The sequence below is a fragment of the Anopheles stephensi genome, chromosome 2, assembly GCF_013141755.1.
Source record: "Anopheles stephensi strain Indian chromosome 2, UCI_ANSTEP_V1.0, whole genome shotgun sequence".
NCBI lineage: Eukaryota > Metazoa > Arthropoda > Insecta > Diptera > Culicidae > Anopheles > Anopheles stephensi.
In genome coordinates, this window is record NC_050202.1 from 90,884,905 (window position 1) to 90,909,595 (window position 24,691).

General features: G+C 46.1%; 1 protein-coding gene across 36 annotated transcripts in view; it reads left to right on the plus strand.

The window, feature by feature from the left end:
- LOC118507611 (capping protein inhibiting regulator of actin dynamics) overlaps positions 1-24,427 on the plus strand; it is a 96,675-nt gene extending 72,248 nt beyond the window's left edge. For 11 of the 36 annotated variants that reach the window (XM_036046308.1, XM_036046312.1, XM_036046313.1 and 8 more), the window contains 12 exons: positions 7,194-7,250; positions 7,592-7,681; positions 8,310-8,703; positions 8,782-8,912; positions 10,262-10,435; positions 12,485-12,610; positions 13,746-14,222; positions 15,474-15,650; positions 16,403-17,676; positions 17,755-18,425; positions 19,596-20,245; positions 21,714-24,427. In XM_036046308.1, the coding sequence (XP_035902201.1) occupies positions 7,194-7,250; positions 7,592-7,681; positions 8,310-8,703; positions 8,782-8,912; positions 10,262-10,435; positions 12,485-12,610; positions 13,746-14,222; positions 15,474-15,650; positions 16,403-17,676; positions 17,755-18,425; positions 19,596-20,245; positions 21,714-21,730 (4,238 nt within the window). In that variant the 3' untranslated portion in view covers positions 21,731-24,427. Of the gene's footprint in view, positions 1-1,343; positions 1,610-6,457; positions 6,714-7,193; positions 7,251-7,591; positions 7,682-8,309; positions 8,704-8,781; positions 8,913-10,261; positions 10,436-12,484; positions 12,611-13,745; positions 14,223-15,473; positions 15,651-16,402; positions 17,677-17,754; positions 18,426-18,804; positions 19,046-19,595; positions 20,246-21,713 lie in introns of those variants that run through there. The other 25 variants (XM_036046314.1, XM_036046318.1, XM_036046319.1 and 22 more) reach the window with 22 other exon arrangements.
- The last annotated feature ends 264 nt before the right edge of the window (positions 24,428-24,691 follow it).

The following is a 24,691-nucleotide window of genomic DNA, read 5'->3' on the forward strand; positions in this document are numbered from 1 at the left end:
AAAAGTAGAGGTTAATTCGTTTTTAGTTGCCATTTTAACGGCTGTCATATCAGCTGTTGAAGCGGGTGGTTAAGTTGAGGAAGATATAATACAGTGTGCCGTTGATGTATCGAGGAGGCCCATCAACAATGAACGAGGTGCTTTGAAGCTGTCTCTGCACGCGCGCTGTTTATGGCCGTGCGATGAAGGTATGTGATGAAGCGTATTTCGCGCATAGTCTACTGTTAGGCGCTTATTGTGTTACGCAGCCGATTGAGTCGCACTGTATGGCAGTAGCAGCAGGAGTGATTTTAACGTGAAATCGCAAATGGAAATCTATTGATATTTTCTATTACTAATGAATTTTAATTACTGAGCTCTGAAAAACGTTCAACATCGTATTCATAGACGAAACCATTTCACAATGTTCTAGAAATAGAACTGCTCCAGTGCTAGTTTTATTGCCTCGCACTGTGTGCTGTACTGTGTTTCTTGATGCCAGAATGTGTGTTTGTGGAATTTCTTGGTCTATTTGGTTCTGTTACTTCAGGGCGTTCTTCTTTAGAGTTCTACTCTTTCTCCTCTCCCTTGCTGCCTCAGGTCGTCCTATGTTGTCCACTGGTAGCACTTCTGAAATTAGTGCATACGCACATTACATATGCAATGGAGAAGCATCAGAGCATGAACGTTCATAAAACAAAATTAGACACGGGCGCGAGTGTGAAAAAGAAAGACAGGGAAAGTAAAATATGGTGGAGAAAGCGCATATGCCCATGGCTCTAGACGTAGAACTCGTGTTCGAGCAACGATCCAGAATAACGTTGAAGAATTTTCAGCCGACTGTGGATATCTTTCTAATCTCGATGTGGTGGATTGTTGTTGATCGGTAAATGCTTAAATAATTCCAACAAACATTAAATTAATGTGCCGCAGCCAAATTAGTGAAGTCAAAATGGAATTAAATGCGTTATAAATAATGCATTTTCTTCCAGCTTGCACATTGTTACATGTTTAGATCGAGCAATGGATAAGAATAAGCGATATTCCTTTTCTCTGAAGCGAGAAACAGATTTTCATTCACAGTTTGGTGCGTTATTTAGAATGATTTTATGCTCGCGAGTTGCATGGCGTCTGATGTGTAGCGCACTGTAGCTCTATTCTCACGTTACACGCTGGCCAACGATTTCGAACGATTCTCTCTCTCTCTCCTCTCGATCTCCCGCTCGATGTTTCGTTGCGTGCATTCGTAGCTGAGGGCGGCTTGTGTCATCTTGGCCCGTTCGCGAGAGCCTCTAAGCTAAAACGGCTTACGACCGGTCGTAAAGTCATCGGTGTGGACGAGGCTTACGATTGTAGTGGTGTGTGCGAGGAGAAGTAATGGTGCTTTGGTCGCGACCGCGGCGCGAAATCAGTCACCGTGGTCGTGGTGATCGCGTAGACCCAGCCAGGCCTTGCCGTGACTCTGGACTTGCCGTCTTGGTTCAGTCGCTGCCATTCTCCATCTTCCAGTGCTCCCGGAGAGAAGTGCGTTCGTCTGACATTCGTGTCGCCCTTTGGGTGGTTGATCGCGCGCGCGTGTTTCCTTTTTGCCTGTTGCAGACAACACGGTCGTGGCACGGAACAAGTTGGTGTAAGAACAGCCACCAAACGATTGGGAAGGCTGCTGTTGGGGTTTCAAGTGTGTGGGGGTTGGGTTCGTTGCGTTGGGATCGTAAGAATGGGGCGAAGGTTGGGCCGTCCCGCGTCCCTGCAGTGTGTGCGTGTCGTGCGAGAGGGAAGCAGAAGGGTGGTGTGTGTTGTGTTTACTTTTTCGACATTGTTGTCAGTGCTACATCAGCAAAGTCACATCCCCGCAAGCGAGTGCATGAAGCCGAAATGAATCGATAGCTGAAAATAATCGTGACGCGGTTTCGCCGAGCGAAAGGAACGCGCACCACTCACTGCTGGGGATATGATTTGATATGTGACTTCGTGTTTGACAAGTTTACAATTGCCAAGAATGGTGCAGCTGTGAGCGTGTGTCCCTGCATACTGATCACTGCTGATGGCGTTGTGGCCGTTGCTGGCAGCGCTCTTTCCGTCGATGAGTTAATAAAGGCGACGTGCACTGGCGAGGCCCCCCCCCTAGCTCAATGCATGCGTTCGTGGCGGATTCCATTCCGCGCGATAAGATAGAGGAAATGGGTTCTTGGCCGCTGGTACCAGATTGTGTATGAGTGTGTTTGTGTGTGTGTTGCAGGTCCATGAGGCAGCACATGGAGGGTTTGTGCGCGACTCAAGCCTTCCTATCGAACATGACGAATTTCGAGGGTTCTCAAGTACATACGAAAATTATCAATTAAAATGTGGCCAATGTAGTACAGGATGTTTGCCCAAATACAGTCGCTGATCATTTCAGCATGGGAATGCCATCACATCGATGGAGATTAGCCATCTTCGGCAAAATTGCCTTTCTCCAGTATAGTTCAGCAATCGCAGACACTTATCCGATCGGATCATTTGTCAACTAATCGTTAGAAATGTCGAAAAAAACAATCAAACCGTCGTTCACCATGGAGCACGGACCGCGTCACCGAGACGAGAAGAGCTCACGTCAGGTTGTAGGGCGATAAAACGAAATTTATGTGCGCCATTTAAAACCCTTGGAAAATTATTTTCCCATAAACTCTGTTTCACTGTGTCGGGGCGATTTCGATCGATCTCTCGCTCTCCAATACATATATATTCCGTTCGCCCTTCCGCTCCAACGCGCAAACAGCGTCTTGTAAATCTTCTCCACCCGGTTCGTTAGCGAGAACTAACCTTGTTAGCTCCATTCATGGTTTGCTAATGCCCTGTAGCGCATAGTTTTGTTGTAGTTTCGTTAAATCGGCACGCCAAACGGGCCGTTGAGCTCGACCTCAATGTAAACCTGTCCCACCAGTAGAGATATGGTTGAACGATCGACGCCGAGGGTCTCCGAATCGGACGAACGATTATCGATTGCGAGCTTAATAATTTTGCCCACTGCCATCGATCGATCACAGATCGGCGATCGGTGTGCTAGAATTTGGTGGTGGAGGTGGTTAGTACAAAGAAACGCTAGCAGCGTGCGTTGATTGGTCCGCCGGTTAGTGTACCTCCGAGTAGCCTCCAACGTTTGAAATCTGTAAGCATATTAGGGTGTATCAAGGGCCGGCAAGATAAACTGTGTGAATGCTTAACTTTATCTTGTAGAGGCCAGGGTCGAGCCAATATTTGCTTGTTTGCTATCGGTAAAGTTCTCCCTGCTATTAGGAGTCACCAACATGCGTTCCAGCCCGAAAATCATTGACCTCAGTAACTTTAACAGCCTCGGAAGAGACCAGCACATGTGGACACGCGTGGAGTACCGATGGAAGCGAAAGGAAGGAAGTTGAGGGAACTTTCGGCAAACTGTTTCCACACGACTGGATGCATTCTGTTGGTTTGTCCGAGGGAGCAAACTGGAGTTACTGAGTACGAAGTACGTGTTGTGGTGCTCGGTAGGTGTCAATTGCATCACGTTCACGCACCATCGATCGCCGATGTCTTGGAGATGTGATTTGAGCCAGTGAACAGTACAGTTGCTGGACGCTGAACTGGTTGAACAAGAAATGCCAAGTCAGCTGTATCGGTTGAAGCTCCCTCCCCGGGTTTGTTCGCCAGGTCTGGTACGACCTTGGCGGAGGTGATCATGATTCTTGAGCAGCTAAATGCTTGTGACGAAGCAAGTTTGTCTTGCGTGTGTGGGCAGCACTTTGGGTGTGATGCAAATTAAGTTCGCCTCCACTTCTGGCATGACGTTGCATGGACAATATTATGGGGAAACAGTGCTGGTGACTGCTTGTGGCTGATCGATAGGCGGGGGGGACATTCGCTTGACAGTCCCCTACACTGCTGTTGGCAGTCGATCACACCGGAAAGTTCGACCGTGTACGCTTGCAGCGTTCCTAAGCAGTTCCAACTTTCTACGGTCGACATCTGTGCGTTGGGGATTGTAAGCGAATGCATAGCGATGCACTTGTTTGGGGCTGTGAATACAAAACGGCAGTCGGAATAATCGATTCGCGTCGTTTCCGATTAAAGCCGGGAGCAGTGAATGTTTTGTGCTACCGTATACGGAGCAATGCCGTCCTGTGCCAACCAATACCCATTTCTGCTGGTTGTGGTAGTGGAAACACTTGTTTCCGAATACGCTAATTGCAACGTTTAATGCACTGCGCGTAGTGCTTCTTCGGCCCACGTGCGAATTCGCGGAATGCTAAACGGAACGCGCGGTAGGTTTTGCTGTCAACCGACCAACCTGTGCCAGAGCTAGGGATCTCTTTTGTTTTGCGTTTGGGGGCCGGTTGTTGTGGGCCGCAGAGTTGTTGGGCCTCTCGCTAAGTGCCGCTGAGCTGCTTCTTTGTTTCATTAGCACGTCAAGAATGTAAATGGCACTCGGCTGACGTAGAATTGAACAATACTTTCTAAACATATCGTAAGGCCTTTAGCACAAATGGCTGGGACCATTATAATCATCATTACAGTCTAACCCTTCTAAACCAACGAATCTTCCATATGCTCCTCCAGACAGTAGCCTGACCTTTGGCTGCGATGCTAGCGATTACATCAGCTTCTTCGGTGAACTCCACGCTAATCATGGGAGCATTAAAATAAACCACAAAAGTGTTGCAACGCGACTGCATCACACGCTCGCTGGTGAGCTATTATGTGGTGTGCTCCAGATGTTACTGTGTGCTAGGCGCGCGCTCCCCAGCCGTAGTGTGCATCGGTCATTATGTTGGGTCTTTGTTGATGAAGCGCCACATCGCCGCTTTCAAGTTGCGCCGGCAATATGACTATTGTTTATTACTATTTTTTTGGCACGATTCGTCTGCCTGTGTGGAGTTGTTGCTGTTGGTGCGGACTTGTGTCGCGAAACTTCCTAAGGTCGGTAAGGTTATAAAATTGGGCAAATTGGCAAGAGAGGTTATGGCCTCTGGTATATGACGTAAGCCAAGTTGTGCTGATGCTTCATTTGCGGCGAATTAAGGTGGTCCGAATCTATATTGAGCTAACAGCTTTATTCAATGCCTATTATTGATATACGATCTCTGTATGCAAAGGGAGGCATACAATCTGTGTCTCGGAACCTACCACCTCCAGTGCAGCTTGTCAGCCGGGGTTTTGGGTCATTGCAAAACAGGAGAGATCGTGCATGATAAATGTCGAGTTGTCCATATATGGGTCGAATGGATGTGCAAATGAGTGAACAAATACGCACTGATCCATACCAAAAAGGGGGTGGTGGATCAAAATTCGCAATGCTGATTTAATGTTTGCGCAGTTTGTTTGATATCTAAGGAACTCGTTTTATCCGTTTATCTATCTGCCTACTACGGGTGCGTTCGCCCAAGGTGTGTCGAGTAATCGTGTGCAGTGGTGAAAGGTGAGTCAGTCAGAAAATCCGGCAAAGAGTGGAGCTGCTTCGCTTCACTAAAGATGGCAGCAGGGGTAGCAGCAGTAGTGTGTGTCACTGTGTGCCTTATCATATTACGGGTGTCAGTCAGATTACTGATGCACTTGGCCTACAGTTGGGCAAAAATTCATTCAACCGAGGCTGATGCGATACCGATAGCGTTTTGTCTTGATTTCCGCCGGTTGTTTTGATTTGGAAGAGAGAGGCAGCAAAAAAAAAAACATTTCCGATTGTTGCTCCGATCTTGTCTTGATCGATGTTTGTGAAACATTATACGAGATCTCTCCATGCTTCACCTTCGTTCCGATTCGTCAAACTACTATCGACGCTAGGAAGGAACGTCCTGATAGGAATAGAAATGACATTATCAAACGTAAGCGAACACAACCCACTTCTGGCGTGGATGGCCATAAACAACTCTCAATGTCAGCGTCTTGGAAGATCATGACTCAATGGGTGTTAGTGTCGAACTGTGAATAGAAACGAGCAGGTTGTGTTTAGCATACCCCTCCCGTTCCGTTGTCTGTTTTACAAAGCGGCGATGAATGTGTGTTGGTAGCTGGGCAAAGTCTCGCGGATCGTACAAGTAGCTCTTGCCAACTGTCATCACCGCCACGTTCTGGTAGCTCGCGGAAAGGTGCGCCATACTATGGGGCTCTTCACGCACGCTGTACAGCGGTTTGGGGATATTAGTAAGATATTAGCCAGCTGTTGTGCGGTGTGTTGTGTCGTCAATTTTTCTGAGCCTCACCTAGTGTACAAGCAACGTGATCTGCAGCGCGTGCGTTGATGGTGACCTGTAATTCCGTGTCGCTGATGACGACTCTCCAGATTGTGAGAATAATGTGTTAAGCTTGTAGAATTATTGAAGTGTTTTGTGTTCTCTTCATATAAGACGTAGATTCACGGCGCCTAACAGTATGCAATAACTACTTTGAGACCGTTCTGGAACTTCTTGCACCAAATTAGTCAGCGAACACTAACGCCAAACATTCTTGTCGTTGTGGTAACCTTTAGGAAGAAAAGTGCTAGTTGTTCTGTGCGTACTTGCCCGTCTTGCCAGTGATGGTTTTGATCGATGATGACAGTTTCAATGAATCATTGCCCTCGAGCGCCACCATGTTGACGGACGAAAGTGATCGTATTCCGAGCACGACGCTCGCAGTGCTGCGCGGCATACTGGTGAAATCGTTGTCCCGCGAGAATCTCAGCCTGACCGATCAGCAACAGCTGCTGGGAACGCGGAAGGCACGCCATGTTCAATTTAGTCTAGGTAAGAATGTTTGACAGTGGAAAGACAAGCAGCAAAGTGTGAATGTAGATGGTTAATTTAATGTGGAATCATTACTTCTGAAGCGTAGAACATGTAGGATGATTGCGTCAGTCGATGATCCCCGGTTTGAGCAACATCTCTATTCGTCACGTACATCATTTAGCATGATGGAGTAGCGAACGTAACTCTAGGCTAGGCATTCTGTACAGATCGCCGATCAAATACCTTCAAACCGTTCTATTGTACCAATTGTGAGCTGTTGCCTCCTGCCATGAATTTCTACATGTGTTTAACACTAATCGATATTGACAGAATGTGACGTGCCGTTTGCCTCTTGTCAACAACCTGACCCGCGCTCGCGGTTGATAATGTTTCGCATATTCTCCTGGCGCGCAGCTCGCACATCAAAAGTTCATTGTTTTGATTATTGTTCTTTCTCTCTTTCTCCTCTTTCTCGTGCGCGGCGTTCGTCATGCTCAGCTGGAAACAGAGATGCGACCGTACAAAAACAGTCAAGGCCGTCTTCAGCCAATAGAGGTAAGTGACCAAATATGGGCAGCAGCGCACCATCGGAGCAAAGAAAAAAAAATTTGAAGCAAGTGATCTTCAGGAGTCAGAGTGGCTACATGCAGGAAGCGCCTTTTGAATAAGCGCTTTGGAATAAAATCACGTCGTCGGGAAGGGGGGGTCTCTCTATTTAGTTTATCTGTGTCTTCAATTATCAACTAAATGTTGTTCGGTGTGATGAGCAGGATCATCACGCTATGCGCCGTAAGACGCTCCCTTGTCCAGCTAATGATAGTGTTCTTCCCGTTCTTTATATTTTCATTCTGTGGTTCCAACGCTTCATGATCGTACCGAACTGGACTGTCCGTCAGACCGTCTGCATGAACAGTCCGTTGCGCATACTCTTCATTGGTTTGCTTGCGTCGGCGAAGATAGCGTCGATAACGGTAGAAACGCAGAAGGTATACTATGAGGCTAAGCTCGATCACGCACGTTAGTAGCTGCGTCGTCCCGGGTGTGACCGATTACCTTGCGCTTGGTATAGCTGGCACACTTGGGCGGCCGTAGGGCTACGGCGGGAATGTGATTTTTTGCTGTTATGGCGTGCGCTTGACCACGTGTGCATTATAATAACATGGATGTTGTATTTTTTGTCGTCGATCAGCAGCGGCTTATCCGTTACTCAATAAATAGAGCGTTGTCCCTTCCTTCAGTTTTAATTTTAATCGCACGTACATATCAACTAAACCCCTGTTCTGCCGCTGATGTCTTCCACTAACACTGTGAGCTGTAGATTTCGTGTAAACGTTCCAATTTTTGCAAGGATTGGATTATAACTTACAGAAATTTCTGTGTTTGAATCTCAAAGAAGAGAGTATTCGATAACCTATAGGCATGAAGAGTTACGTTAAAAGATATTTCTGGATCGAAGTTTGAGGTTTGATTTGAACTTTAACAAATACCCTTATCTCCAAAAGTAGTATTCCCTTGTTGTTGTAAAACTATTGCCCCAAGGCTTGTGTGTTGCTGCTTAACTAACGCCTAATCCCATTTCTTATTTGAACTATCCCTCGCCCGCAACCCTGCCAGAATTGCAAAAGGAACGTGAGGAACGAATAAAACAGATGAAGGAACGACAGAACGAGGAACGCCAGAAGAAGCTCGAGGAGCTGAAGGCACAAGCACTGGCGGCACAAAAGTTCCGCGAGCAGAAGGAGGAAGAACGACGCCGCCGAATGGATGACCTGCGGAGGCGGGAAAGCGATCGACGGTCACAGGTCGAGGAGCGACGCCGCGCCATCGTCGAGGCCGATAACGAGCGGCGGGAGTACATACTGCGCAAGAACCAGGAGCGCGAACAGCGCATGGAGACGAAACGACGCAATGATCGAGGCTCGATCCAGTTCGCTTTCGGTTCGTCGACGCCACGGATGATCGATACCAGTGACAGTGGCATGTGCAGCTCGTTCTGGGCTCATAGGAGGTAAGTCGGCGACTGGCGGTTCGATCCACCCAAGGCAAGCGGCACCTTACTAACGATTGTGTCCTTTATCCTTTTTAGAGCCACATCCATTACGAACGTAGCATATACAGGGGCGGCATTGACGAGGCGTAGCTCCGAGCGTGAACTAACCGACAGTGCGTCGAAGAAACGAGCTACCTCCGCCAGTGGTCTCGACCGATCGACCGACGGTACGTATTCTGGATTTGAGATGCCGCAACAGCAACAGTTTGTGGATATAGATCGTGCGGAATCTGTAGTCGAAGTTGTTGTTCCGCGGTTAGATCACAACATACCTCCACCACCACCACATACAACGTTCGCCGAATTCAACAATGAACATTCTCATAAAACATTGTCATTACGAGTGATTGCGGGAGTTCGTCCCACTGCTGCTCGTCATAGCTTCATGATCGTTTTGATGTAATCATCTGAGTCGTGGAAGGAGAGTTATCGTAGAGCTCGTGTTAGAACATATTTGTTTAGAATATGCAGCTTCTAGTAGGAAATGATGGAAAGGAAATTTTGATCAGAACATACGTAGGCGTTTTGTTCCAAAGATGCATTTCTTAAGTACTGCGCCACATGGGTTATGTTCCTTGTGCTGCGTCATTTCTCCGAGAGTGGATGTTATCAATGATAGTGTTTCACTGTTTGTTCGAACGCACGCAAAGAATTTGTTCTCTGTGCCCTAGATCGGTAGTTTCAGACATCCCATCTGAAGTATATCTTTGTATGAGCTTTTGCCTTATGGTTTTAGTACAAAATGCTGCTGGTCGTGGTTTGCTTCAACAGGTTTCTTTTTATTTATTTAGAAGGGACAGCGCTGCGTTACAGGACTGCAAACGAGGACAGTTCTGCTGGCGTTCCAATCCTAACCAAACAGTTCGCTAGCCTATATTTTTATGGATCTACTATCTTCTCTATGCATACTACCACGCGCATTCGGGTTTTCTTTCTTTTCTGTTGTGGACGTGGTTTCTATCTTTTGCTTGATAATAGCGTTCGATTTGGTTCGATTTTTTCCGTTTTCTGTTCCTAAATAGTTCAATGTTCTGCGATAATCTGATTCATGTTCTTTCCTTCAGTTTTTTCTCTCTCTCTGTTCGTTCCAAACGATACTCACCTTACAACTAGAAACGTTTTCTATTTTCGCCATCTTGTGTTTGCTCACGATGTTAATCTCTCTTTCAATCCTGTTCTCTTTCGTACATGTCGTTGTTACACCACTCGCTTCACTGCCACACTCGAAACAATCGGATTTTCGTCCTCAAAATCATTCATCACTCCTTCGCGTTCGCGCCTCACCGAAACTCTACACCGCAAAACGGACATCCCCCGGTTATGCTGTACTTCGTTGTTTAATAACGTTTTTAATTTGTGTATCTCGCTGTACGGTCGACAAACTCGACCGCATTGTCCCTAAAACGCGTACATTGTTGCAACTTCATTTCGGCGATTCCTGCTGGCTGGCTGGTTTGTGCACTGTACAATTTTAACTCCCGACCGGACCCATGTTTGCTCGTTACCCCACCAACAGACCAACGGCGAATGTCCAGCTCGATGTACGAGGTGTTCAACTGGACGAGCACCAGCGAGTGTCCGAGAAAGCTAACGTTCTCGCTGGCCGCCGGTCCCGGCATCAACATCGACGATCCACCGACGGCCGCCGAATATCAACCGGCCGCGGCGCGCAATTACGCGAGCGGAAAGGGTAAAGCCATCCTTTTGCGTGTGCGCGCGCCTTACCGCGCACCACGAAGACCATTTATTGCCTTCTTCTCTATATCCTCTTTTCGCCTTTTCTTTGCATCCTGTTTTGTTTCAAAGTTTCGTTGTTTTGGTGTGCACATTTTGTTTGATTTCATACTTTGTTTTTCTTATCAGTTTTTAAGGCTTCGTTTCTCTTTCTCTTTGTACATTTGCCACCTTTGGTTTCAAATCTCATTTGTACTCTTTCGTTTTCTATTTCGTTGATTGTGTAAACCATTGTGTACCTATTTTCCAGCACTGTTGTACAAATTCGCATTGATTTCTGACTGTTTTTTTTTCCACTCGATCGGTTTTAGTTTACACACCATCTGTTTGTGTCCTTCATAGTCTTTCTTTTCCAAAAAATAAAAGATGCTTTACTCTTTCTCTGTTCTGTTGGACCATCCTCCCCTATACTGTGGTGATTCGCATTGTTGTGGTTCTTGTTCTCGTTGTTGTTGTTGTTGAATTTTCATGCCCTCACTGCATTTTGGCGCCTGGCTTTTGTTCTTCAGCGAAGTGAATGTAATCTAGTACTAAGTTTTGCTGTGTTACGATGCAGTTTTGCTGGCTGGCCTTTTTGCTCTCGGAGTTTGTTTGGGTGTGATAGCTTCTGATTTTAATGGTCGTAACGTCGACACGCTCTTTGTGTTTTATTCATTACGTTCATTATGCTGTGCGATATCAGTTTATTTGTGGTTGCCTTGTGTCATGCTGTTTTAAAATGAAAACTTTTTTTTTGACAATCATATGAACTCTTTTACGAAAGTTTTTACGAAGAAATTTCTCTTTGAAGAGCGTTTAGTCCTTTTGTTGTTTCCTTTCCTGTATGCAATCTTTACTCTTTCAATCTAGCGCACTGTTCTATTAGTTTTTCTCTTACTTCCTTTTTGTTTCATGTTTTCGGCATGTTTGTAAAGAATGATCAACCTGAATGTTTGTATGTTTACTTTTGTTTTGTGTTTTCTGGCTAAGGCCCACAAATTGTACGAAATCCAATACACGGTGTAAAGTGTGCATGACCATATAGGACATGGAAGAAATATTTAAACTAACCGTTAATTATATCGATAAAATGTATTAAAAGTTTTCACAACATCAAATAAGAATGATTTGCATAATTTGCCAATAGAACTAACTGTGAGTTTAAGTAAAATTATTTTGTCCTATCTCGTCACGTTTTCATTCCACTGTGCACTTGCTCACGGAAGCTTGCGTGCGAGTGTGCTCCCGGCAACTTGTGAGCTTTTTCTTCTCCTTAGCCGTGTTTTTTGTTTAACTTTACAATTAAATTACTCAACTTCTCTCCTACGATTGTTACCTGTGAGTTGTTCGGGCCTGTTAAAAGCATGTTGTGTTTAGTATTAATATTTTCTAAATTCTTGTTGCTATTTTCTGGAATATCTTGTTGAAAACTGTTAAGCTGTGTTTAACCATTTTTCTTTTCTCAAATGTCGACTAAAACCTGTTGTGTACAGAAAAAACACCGCTGATAATAACACCCAAAAAAAAAAAAACATTCTTTTGTGACTAACGTAAAAATCTCATTCAAAATTTGTTGACATAAATATTAAATTCATTTTGTCTCTTTCTGTCTTTTTCTTTTCTCTTTCTATATTTCCATTTTCTGTTTCACCCCTCTATTATCCTGTCACTGTCACTGTACGTGGTGTGTCTCAAATCTCTCGGCTCCCCTTCTCTTCTACGTTTTTTCCGACACCGCTTGGACAACACACCTGTCTGCCGGTGGGTGGGTTAACGATAAACCGTAACATCCTCCATGTAACTCATTCCTCTTTCTTTTCTTTTCTGTGTCTTTTTATGTTTAACTAACTTTATTTTCATGGGTTCTCACGCGACCACACACTGATCGATGGTCCATCGCAATGATTCCCTGTTGGTGATGCTCGATCGGTTCCAACGGCCCCATTCCAATACTTCCCACTCTTTGCGTTCTATGCTGTCTCTTTCTTCCCATCTTTCTATCACTTTCTCTCTGTTTCTCCTGCAGACGATACAGCAGAAATGAACTATCAGCGCACTGTCAATCGTCGAAAGACCGATCTAATGCCTACCATTCCTAGTCCTCGTGATAGCTCTAGATCGTCTCTCGGTACACACACTCCCAGAACACCAGGTAGTATTTTATTGCTTTGGCGTACATTGCGTCTACTATTTTTCTTTAGCGAATCATTTGTTTTCGTTTGTGTTTTTGCGTTCTACTTTCGTTCTTCGTACGTTTCGTTTTGATCCTTGTTGTCTGTTGTCACCTTGTGTTGTCTATGCCTGAACCATTACAATGCTCTTTCAAAGTTTCTTATACTTTTGTATGCAAAAAGAAAACTGCTATTTTCATTCGTAATTTGTCTATTGGCATCATTCGTATGATTTTTCGGTTTTTCAACCCACGAAACGTTGCATGAGGACCGCGAATCACAAAATCTCTCTGCCGCTGCTCTTTCGATCTCGTACTGTGAGGATTACCTCCTCGTCCCATCGCGCTGTGTACTGGCACTACTGCTACCCATATATACTGCTTATGTTTTGCTTTTGCTTCACTATCTTACTCTCTTTACCGAAAAAAAAACATGTTTGCTTCCCGTGCGATGTACTGGAAAGTTATGTTGACATATGCGTTCGTTTGGTTGAAGTCAGTTCCGTTTAGGGCTGCATGTTTATGGAATAGTGCATGTACGAAAGGATTCGAACCTTCTTAGCTGTTGTGTAGAGCAGTTGTGGCTCAACTGCATTTGCATTCATTACACTAGTTGCCTAGATGTTCACATCGCCATGATCATTCGCGCTCATTCTTCATCGTATCGCATCGTTAGACGAACGCACCGAGGAGGAGAGATGATGGGTGCGAAGACGACACAAAATGTGACTGTGAAATGAACGAAATTATTAGAACAAATGTTGTACCTTCGTGTAGCAAACGATTTCCTTTATTGATGAACGTTTTCTTTTGCTTTTCTTCTTTACTCCTTTTATTTGACTCAATACTCAATACGATTGAAATGCTCATAATACATTGCTCGTCTTCTGCATGATGATGGCTGCCATACAAACACAACTACACCGACCATATTAACACTTAAACTCATAACCACCACCATCACACATGAACACCACTACAAAACACTTCCCGTGTATACTCTGGTACCCCTTTTCACTCGTTCGAACTCGGTGCTACCGATATTGCCAACGGTTGTCCTGTCCGTCCACCTTACATTCGACACAACACCTGTGTACCACGATCCTCACCCCAAAAGGCCGAGCGTTTTCGATGACACGCTTGGATCAGCTGGCGCAACCTCGACGACGCAACGGTGAGCACATCAGCGCCATACTGGAACGCGAACGACGCCAAGCGCTGGAGCTTGAGAACCTGACCCGACTGTCACTCTCCTCATCGCGGTCGTCGCCGACCGGCAGCGGTGGCAACAGCAAGCGCATGTCGCGCAGCATGTCCCAGCTGGCCGGCAGTGGGGCCAAGTATCGGAACCAATCGCAGGACTCTAACTCGGGCCGCAGTCCCGGCTTTGGCGGTGGACGCAAATCATCGTTCCATTCGTCGTCCATGAACAGTGGCAGCACTTCGCCCATGCGTCGCAACGACACCTCCAAGAGTATGTCCCAGCTGAACACGGTTGGCGGCACGGCCCGCATCACCAAAACCGAGCGACTCCGGCAGCAGTACCACCATCAGCAACAGCAGCAGCTTCAGAGTCAGCTTCTGGTGACGAACGGTGGGTGTCTCAAGCGTCCTCAGTCTCGAATTTGCCTCGAAGCGGAGGCTTTTGTTGCGATTTATGGTGGGCATTCGACTATAAGTGGGAGCCTTAGCTACTGGGCGCTCTTCCAACATGTTCTTCTATTAATATTCGGGAACTCGCGCCGCGCCGCGCGTTGGGGAATACTAATCGACACACACAGCAAACTCCTGTTGCCTATCACTTTTTACGATTAATCCTGCTGCATCTGCTAGTAGGTGGTGGTTGTAAATGACCTTTTTTCCAATGTTCTTTCTTTACGAGTTTGGGAAGTTGTTCTAGCGGGAGATATCCGCTGGCGGGGTTCTTAACCTGCTGTGCCTCAGATTATGGTGTGTTGACAACACAATAACTCTCACACCCATACACATTTCCACCCATACCAACACAAGTAGTATAGAGTTAACAAACTGCAAAACGTACGAACGCCTGTACTATATTCTCTAACTCCAACTATTAACAATCGCTCAGATAGTTTTCTAAGCACTCAAATCCCCTAAGCAAACGACATCAAACACACACTACTCTCGATCGTAACATTCTCATCTGCTTGGTAGTTTTGTGGAACTCTCATCGCCATTTCATTGTAAATCCATCATGGCTGCTAAGTGTATCTGCCTCTGCATCAATATGTGATACGTTCGCATCCTTTCGCATCGTTTTTATGGCTGCAACTGTACATACTACATACAACTACTACTGCTGCTGCTGCTCTAGAATGTTCTCCAATACCTTTACAGTGTTATGGTTTTATGTTACAAACATTACCTATTACTCGCTAATATTAAACATTATCTGATTAGACAGACACGCCTCTCATCATTACCGTCATCTGATTATTCGATGTTCTCTTCTTTTCTTTTCATCCCCTTTGTCCTGTTCCAAACCTAACCCGATCCAATCTCCTTTTCGATTCGTTGTGTCACCATCCAACTCGTGCGACCACAAATATGGCCGCTCTCGAACGTGTGTGACACACTGTTGTTTTTTTCCACATGTCACCTACGTTGGTCGTGTTCCGTGTACATTCCCCGCGTATATCCTTGTCTCCCGTCCGCTGTATGTGTGCGTGCGTGTGTGTGTGTGCTTGGACGCGCGCGTCAATCAACGGGGCTTTTGGGAATGTTCCTGTTTTGCTGGACACACAATTCTGTGGGCGAAATGATGAACTGCGGCTTGGCTGACGTTTTTTCTGGTGCGTGATTCGATGGCTGATTCGATGAGCAGGTCTCCGTTCCGGCGAAATGACGCCTACCAGTCTGAACACTTCGCGGCCCGGAAGTGCAATGTCCAGCTCGACGACCGCGTCCGGTATCGTGTATCGACGAACCCTGCCAGCACAACGTAAACCACGACCGGCCAGTATCGCCGTTACGGGCGTTACGGCCTCTGGTTTGAAGGAAGGTTTGTGTGTTTTTTGTTTCCGTTACTATAATCCTCTAATCTTCACGATATCTCGACCTGTAGTGCGCTCGCTCGCTGTAACACCGTTCCACCGTGTCATACGTTTGTAGGATTTTGTGTTTTGTCAATAGGATCCTTGACTCTACTCGAAGTGTATAATTGCACATCAGCTGTAAAAATGTACAAATCATATAAGTGTCACTAGTCGCAACTTGTTGTTTAAAAGATTCCAGCTTAACTAATCAGTAAATTGCTGTCATACACGATAACTTGCTGCTTGCCAATCGTTCATAAGCGCACTACGCGTCGTCGTCGCACAGAACAGCGAAACTTCACAAAATTTCATTTACTACTAAAGACATTGCAAATACTACAACTTTTTACACTTCCACCGTCACACACACACCGAATAGTAGTCTGAAGGTGGGAAATTTTTTTATTAAGAGCAAATAATTTTTGAAGTGCGTTTTATATGATTTGCTTATGACTTTCGAACATCTGAAACTCAAAAGATTCAACTTACTCGTGCTGATAAATAAATCGACAGGAGCGCTTTATAGCTTAAAGCTTTTGCAATTTTTTGAAACTACTAACACATTAACAAGGACGTAGTAGGTGCCCTGAAACGGTCTCGGAGCGGAGATCACGATCTCGCGCAATGCATTTCCAGCGCGGTAGGAAGTTTGCTTTATACTAAACACACTTATCCCTGCACAAAACTCATTCGCTGTGTTTCGGTTAACCATTTGCAGATAAGCCTCCACTCCCAAAGACAGGATCCGGTGCGTCGACCGGCAGCGGCGTTACAAGCGCGAGCAGCAAACATCGCTTGTCGAGCGCTGGGTCCGGCAGCATCAACACGACCCCTGCAAAATCAGCGTCCGGCATGGAAACGCCAACGAAAAAACCGCTGTCGATACACTCGGCGGAGAAACGGTCCGCAAGCGTGCGAGGCAGCACACCGAAAGCATCCTCGACGCCGCTACAATCTCCCGGGCCGGAGAAAGCATCACGCAGCTTGCAGGATTCGTTGAAGAAGGCGGCGGACGGTGGTGGTAAGAAGGCGCCAGCCAGCAGCGAAAAGCCCGCGACAACAAAGACCGCGACAGTTCCAAAGGAAGAGGTAGTTGCGGTGGAAGCAAAGCCGGATGCACCAGCTGCTCCGAAGGCGGAAGAACAGGTCGTCGAACCGGAAAAGGTTGTGGTGCGAGATGAATCTTCACAGCAAGCTTCATTGGTAGAGGTGGATCAATCATCATTCGGACAGGAGGAACAACCTCAGCAGCAGCAGGAGGAAGTAGTGGTCCCCGTACAGCAAGAAGCTCCGGCACCGGCGCTACCGACAGAGAGCTCTGAGGTACCGCAGCAGGTAGAAGTTGCGCCAGTTAAGGTGGTACCAACACCGGTGGTGGAGCAGGTCGTAGCGGAACCACAAGACGTCAGCGAACCCAAGATGCTCCCGGAGGAGGAAACGGTCGAGGTCATCAACGGCGGACTGACCGTTGATGTGGCCGGTGGTGCCGCCGATGCAATGACCGCTTCTATGATCGCCAAGCGCATCACTACCGAGGAGGAAGCAAAGGCTGCCCTGGCCGAACGTCGTCGTCTAGCACGCGAAGAAGCCGAACGGCAGGCCGAACTGGAGCGCAAGCGCATCGAGGCCGAAGAGCAGGCCGAACGGCAGCGTGTGCTGGAAGAGGAGGAACGCTTGCGCAAGCTTGAGGAGGAAACGATCCGGCTGGCCGAGGAGCAGCGCCGCATGGAGGAGGAACGGCTACAGCAGGCCATCGAGGAAGCACGCCGACGGGACGAAGAGGAACGCAAGCGTCGCGAGGAGGAAGCCCGGCAAAAGGCCGAACGGGAGGAGGCGGAGCGGAAGGCGCGCGAGGAAGCGGAACGGCAGCGCGTCGAGATGGCCGAGCGGCTGAAGAAGGAGGAGAAGGAACGCGAGGAACGCCGGAAGCGCGTTGAAGCAATCATGTCCCGCACCAGAGCAAAGGGAACGGCCAACAGTACGCCGACCAAGGTACGTTCCGTGGCACGCCCGTCGTGTGGAGGACGTGTGAGTAATATGTTTTCCCTTTTTTTCTGTTCCGTTTTTTAGAATAACGAAGACGACAAGGAAAATGCCATGTCCAAGAGTCAGATTGTACTTTCGTCCACGCCGGCTGCCCTACCTACCGGTACTGCCATGTCCGCATCTACCATATCGATGACCGATTCGTTTATTGCGTCCGAAATTCGGCAAGAGCAGGCCCAGCAGCAGCAGCAGCAGCAGCAGCAGCACCAGTCACTAGAACAGGCCATGGAGTCGCTGTCGCTGAGCAACAACAATAACAACAATGGCAACAGCAGCAATAGCAGTAGTAGCAGCGAAACCCTAGCCCATAGTAGCACCATTAACAACACCATCAACAACAACAACAACAACAACGGTGGCAGCAACATTCAGTTCGAAAAGTCCGTGGCGGAGAAGGAAAGCCTGCTACTGCTTGCGAGCAGTACCGCCGCCGGCGTGACCCTGGTGGCGAACAACAATCTCAACAACGGTAGCACCAGCAACGGTACCGGCGGGGCGGTGGTCGGATCGGAAGCCACGAACGGTGACTCGATCGTACCGACGACGAACGGCAAGACGGAACAGCAGTCGCCAGCGATGATGGCGAGCAGCAATGGCAGCAGTGCCACAGCCAACAGCACCTCGGACCTAATCATCGAGGATGCGCTGATGGGCCAAACCAACGGACACAAGAACGGCACCATGGACAATGTGTTGTAAGTATTGCCGGATATGTTTTGCCCCGTGTTTCGACGCTCTCAAATTGGGAATGGGCGTGGTTCGCCTTCGTTGGTTGCAGGTGAAAATTCCGCTCCGTGTCCGCTCTCGTATTCTGTATGTGAAGCTTTGCTTTTGTGAGAACCATCGTGTCCTCTTTTGGCGGGAAACTGAACGAAAAATGGCTTATACTTTTTTGAAAAATTCAAAATTTGCTACAAACAATGCTCACGTGTCAGGTTCGCTTAAGCAAAATGGTTGGCTCGGTTTTTGGATGGCGGATTTGTTGGCATCCTTTATGTCCGCGCTTGCTGTGGGAGAACATGGTTGAAGTAACGGCCATTAACTTTAATCGTCTGTAATTCTTTCCTATTTTAGATTTACACGCGTTTCCGACATCTGATTGTAATAAAGGTGGAAGGAAACCGCCCGTACCTAGCAAACCGCCGAGATGATTATAGCCACACACACACAAAGTTTCCCTTTTAACTTGAGCCCCCTACCAACTACCATCTATATGTAATTTTGGGTTGTGACCCGTGATCACACAGTACCGCGCGGGAATAAGAAATGAAATCCTTCCAATGGAATGGAATCCAGATCGATGAGCAAGAAGAAGGTACACTGATGTGAGCGGTTCTACGTTAGATGTTTCTTTCCCGCTTTCCGTTTTAGCTAATTGATGTTGAAATGCCCCTTTAAAGTGTTTTGGATGCTGTTAACGAGCAGAACCATAAATAAAACTGTGTCTTAAAGCATTTGCATTCGAACATCGTCGCAACACTGAAACATAAACATCAAAATTGAAGACAACCACACTAATGAACTATAAGCTAATAGTTATGTTATCATAATGTTTTATGGTTTTTACTTAGGGAATTATTTTTTTTTTAATGGTTAAAATTGCATGTCGTGCTTGAGATGTTCTTTCCCCGAGGTTTTCTTTTTTTGTTGCTCCTTTCTCGTTGGTGTAACGTTAACCGTAACGCAATAACGTTATTCCTCCCGGATATTGTGTTATGCACCTCTCTTATTACACGTTTTATGGTTAATAATCTCGTTACCTTAACCCCATTAATTACACCGATTTTGTTTACTTTCTCACGCATTTCCTGCCCCTTCGTGTTTGTCTCCCCTCATACCCGCTTCCCGCGTGCCTTGTCCCCCAGTGCTGTGAATGATACACTGAAGCCCCAGACTACCGGTCCGATGGGATTGAACGATTTCCACATCCCGACAAATGGTGATCATCACCGGCATCGCGATGACAGCCGCCTTCCTTCCCTAGCTGACCCAAACGCCGAACCCTCGGCCGAACAGCAACACTCGTCGTTCGAATCGTCCGGCACGGCCTCCACTGTGGTGACGACCGAAACTACCATCGTATCGGCGGACGATGCTGCCGCCAACAGCTGCTCCAATGCTGATCCGTTGATCGATTTCGCTAGCTTTTCTACCAGTGAGGTCAGTCAGCCGGGTCTGGTCGAACTTGCCGGCGCTGGAAGCGATGCCAACTTCAATCCACTCGCTCCCCTTGATGTGCATAACAACGACAACAACAATAGTATTAACCCGTTCTTCTCGAGCAACTACGATGGTGATGCTGCATCTGGCGATCACCGTGCGACGGAAGCGATCCTCTTTGATCTAACCCTCGATAACACCAGCAACGGTGGTGGCACTACCAACACTAGTAGCAGTCCCTTTTTTACCAACAACAACAACAATACCAATACATCACCCCCCAACAACAACAACAACAACAGCACCCCGTCGTCGTGGCTAGTCTCGGCGACATCCGACGGTCAAGAGAATCGAGGTAAATAGGAAGTGGAAGTGTGTGCGAGTCGCTGGCTGGGCTCGAGCCGTACAACTCTTCCACCTCTCGAGTAGTCTATGGCACACGGCCTCTTCTTTCTCGATCTGTCTGCACTCTGGCACTTGGTTACGCTCACGGCAGATTTTTGATTCACCTTTGTCTATGTGTGTGTGTGTGTTTGTCTTTTGTTCGTTATTGCACATTCGCACCAGTGTGTTTAGTATTGTTGTGGCGGCTTTAGTCGTTTGGAAGTACATTTTTCGTCTTCGCTTCATTCGATCTCCGTTCATTGTGGGCTAGTAAAAGTATTTTTTTTGTAGTTGATTTCGTTGGTTTTATTTTACGTTACGTAGAGAATACAATTGCTATTGGCTGAAATGGGACACCTAGAAATTTTTCCCTAAGGCTTCTTTATGGGATTTACAACGATTTGGAGCTCATCCATCAAGGGCTAGTACACCTCTGGCAGCTCTGGAGAAAATGGTGACAATGGGAACATGTTTGAAGACCTCCACAGGAGAGTCAAGAGATTTTGTAATCGAAAGGACCTCATCTACCAAGACGAGATCACCGTCGAAGGGTACTATCAGACATCTCCTAGTCGTCGCATCAAAAGGGCTTCATCATCGCAATGGTCTTGTTGTGGACTCTAGGCCTTCTCAAGGCTTGTTCCATCTGGATGTATGTTGGGCAACTTAAATTCGAAATTTAATTAATGGGTTGGGGTTTAAGGTGTCCAGCTTAAGTTGACAGCAATTGTATTTAAATTTATGTTTTCAAACTGTATTGTTTGTGCTAGTACATTTGATAATGTATTATTGTTTTTCTCTAATGTCTACATCACACACATCACGCAATTTGTCAATTGGCTCACCTCACACGAACCCCCACGTGCGCGTCATACTGAAGCTAGTTGCAAATGTTCACCGATCGTCCGGAGCATTCATCCCAGATCGTGGAAGTGGTTCGTCACCCTCACACTATCACTGTTAGTCACACACTTTGGATGTTATTTATGGTTGGATTGCGGCGGTGAAGAGGCGACAAACACTCTGGAATAACTCCGTAACAGCTTCATCTGATCTAGGTCATCGGTTCGAATCGTAACGCTCACTGGTCAGTAGATATCGGTTTGGAATGTCTCTAAATGACGGTTGGAAAGGATGGTTCCTAACAACACCCATCGGAAGTGTGTCCATCTGTATGATAACGTCGCAAGGGAAGGGTTGATTGAGCGAGGAGCCACCTCTAATATGGATGTCGTTTGTGATGTGTTTGTGTCAAACTGTGTTTGCTACTTTTTTATTCCTCTTTCCTTTGGTTGTCGAAAATTTTCTTCGTCGATTTTTGCACGCGTTTTTGGATTAGCTTTTCCCCCCTTCTGTTTTGTGTATTTTCTGCTACAAGAGTTAAGGAGCAAATGACTAAAATACACCTTTTTTTCTCTCTATTTCCAACCCATTTCCAGACTTGTCGCTCTTGTGAACGAGTAAAAGGTGTGTAGGAAAAACGGGGAAAGAAGTAAAACATGAAATCATTGTATTGATCCGTGGCACCGATCCGGCACCAGCAAGATGCAGTAGTTGCAGTAGTACGAGCGCTCGATCGTCTGGATAAAGCAGCAGCAGCATCGGCGCCCCTCTCTATACGCGAAGGATGTGTGTGCGTGTGTGCGTGTGTGTGTGAACACTTACCGGCTTAAACGGTCGTTCGAAATGTGCAACTGTGTTTTACCAAATAGTCAAACATAGCTAATATATGGCGCGAAACAGGCGAACGATTGGGGAAAGCTTACCGTCACGACACTCTAGGTTTCGCTGTAGGATAGGTAGGAAACGAAGGTTATTAGAAGAGAAAACACAGAAATCAAAATCAGAGTGTGAAAGGCCGGCAGGTAGAACAAACAACTGACTGACGGAGAAAAATCGCCGGCATGGAAGGGCGCGTCCTCCTGCTACTCTCCGCTAGTTGTTAGCAGCTAAGTGAAAGCTGGTGCAATAGGGTTATATTTCTTATCCCGCATACACATAACCTATATACAGTTGTGTTAATCTGTGTAAAGTGTACCTCCCTTTTACCACGGTTACTTGTGTTTCGTAGAGACATTCATTTCGGTTGTTCTTGGCACCCAACCAACCACGTTGGCAATAGCAAAGAATGGGTACATGGGGTAGTTCTCTTTTCCTGTGCGCCTTAGCGAATGGTTTTAGCAAGCCGTTTTTGGTGTCTTTTAAACGTTCAACCAACTTACCTTGCGTGTGCGTATGTTCCATTTCCGTTGAAATGTGCAAACTATAGTAACTCAGCCCTCCCCCTCCCATCAAAAAAGAGCAAGAAAAACAGTAATTGTGTATTATAATTTATTGTACAACCGCGGGTGTATGTGTATTAGATCCGTTAGACGACTTCCGGTTATTTTGTTTGTCGCTGGTGATGGTGTGGTGGTGGTGTGCTCACAAGCCCGCACCTCCCAAGCACATTCATCTGCTAGAGCGGATTCATAGTCTTAACCCGTCTTTTCTTACCTTACGCGCCTTCTATATTAATTTTTATGCTACAAGTGCTACAACTACAACAAGTGTGTGTGTATAGGAGAGAGTATGTATGTGTGTAACTCGAATCGAACGTGAATCGATTGGAGACGTATAGGTGTTAGTGATTTGAACTGCAAAACATGTGCAAAAGGCAAAATAAAAGCATAACATTCAAACGTTACAAAAGACTTTAACATGAGTACATTCTTGGAAGAATTAAAACATACTTGGGAGGAGGAGGAAACCGGGGAAACATTAACAACAGCCGTGCAGCGGAGATAGAATAATGGACAGGACATCAAATGTGCTTTCGCAAAACTACTAAACGAGCTAATCAAATTGGAGAGGAGAGGAAAAAAACACAAACGGTTTGCTAAATCTCCCATCGTCCGGTGCTAGGATTGATAGGAGCTGTAAAAAAAGAGATAGCGCTTGTGTAGAGCAGGACATCATCTCTAAGGAGGCCACGCTCTACTACCTATCTATACCGTTTTCATTGATTATTGATTAATAACTATTCAAACCGCACACACGTACACAAGCGCAGTTCCAGGATCACATGGTGAGGCGGATGACCGGTAGTTATACTAGTAACACACTCACACACACACACATACATATACACGCAGCTTTGTTCTCGGCTTGGCATAGAACTTGCTATTGCGCACGTATAAAACACTCACGACGTCACACACACACACACACACACATACAAGGAAATGAGGGCTTAAAGTGCTGCGGATTGATTTATTTAGGAAGCGGAACGAATGGGAATGCGCGTTGTGCGGTGGTGTATTTGTTGGCCGGTTTTTGGAATGTGTGAGAGAGAGAGAGAGAGAGAGAGAACGTGAGATAATCCTAGTATTCTAATACTGTTAAATTATGATGTATAAAAAACACACACACACACACTGAAACAACAAAAACACACACAAATTGTGAAGGTGGTGTTGTGGTGGTGTATTTTGGCAAACACACTTACACACGCGCGCAGAGCACAGGCAGAGGAAGACATAACCCAATACATTCACAAAAAGTTGCCTGTAACGATGGCGACGGTGCACACAGTTCACACTACCCACACACCGCAAGCATACGGTCTAGTTTAAAACTAATACTACGAGTAAATGTGTTAATTTATGTGTACCACCATCACCACCACTACCACCACTACCACCAAGAGAGGACTTTGATTCTCTCTGTCTCTCCGCTCTTTTTAACTCTGGCTTTCAGAGTAAAGGAGCGCGAGTGTGTGCGTGTGGTGGTGCAGCAAAGACGGAGTTTTCTTCCTTCTTCTTTCTTTTAACAACAACAAAACAGCGCCAGCACGTTAAGCAAAAGTCACGTAAAACAGAACGGAGCTGATAAATGGTAGGTGAGAAAAAAAAAAACACGTGAAAAAGAATGTTAAATAGGATAATATAACAGTAGCAGCAGGAAGAAGAAGCACGACACACGAGAAAACGTGAAAGAGAGAGAGAGAGAGAGAGAGAGAGAGAGAGAGAGAGAGATAAGGAAAAAGAGAAAGGAAGAGTTAAATTATTCAACTGTATGATGTTTTCCAAATGATAATGCGTTTTTTTTTCATTTCGTTCTTCTCTTTATCTTATTCTTTTTTGCAATAAAACCAGAAGAATAGTAACATTGATTGTTTTGTGTTTTGTTTTGTTTTCTTTTGTGTTTTCTTATTATAATTTTATTTTTTGATTATTTTGTTTTACACTTTTCTAAAACTGCCTCCTTTATGTTGTGACCAGTTGTACAATCAAAAGAGCAAAGTTACCAGATTGAAGTCCGCTTCTCGTGCGTGAAACACCCTGACACAAGCCCAGATTTTCACACACATAACACGCACGAAAGTTGTGCAATTTTTGGAAATTGTGACACTATAACAGTCCGAAACCTTGTCCCC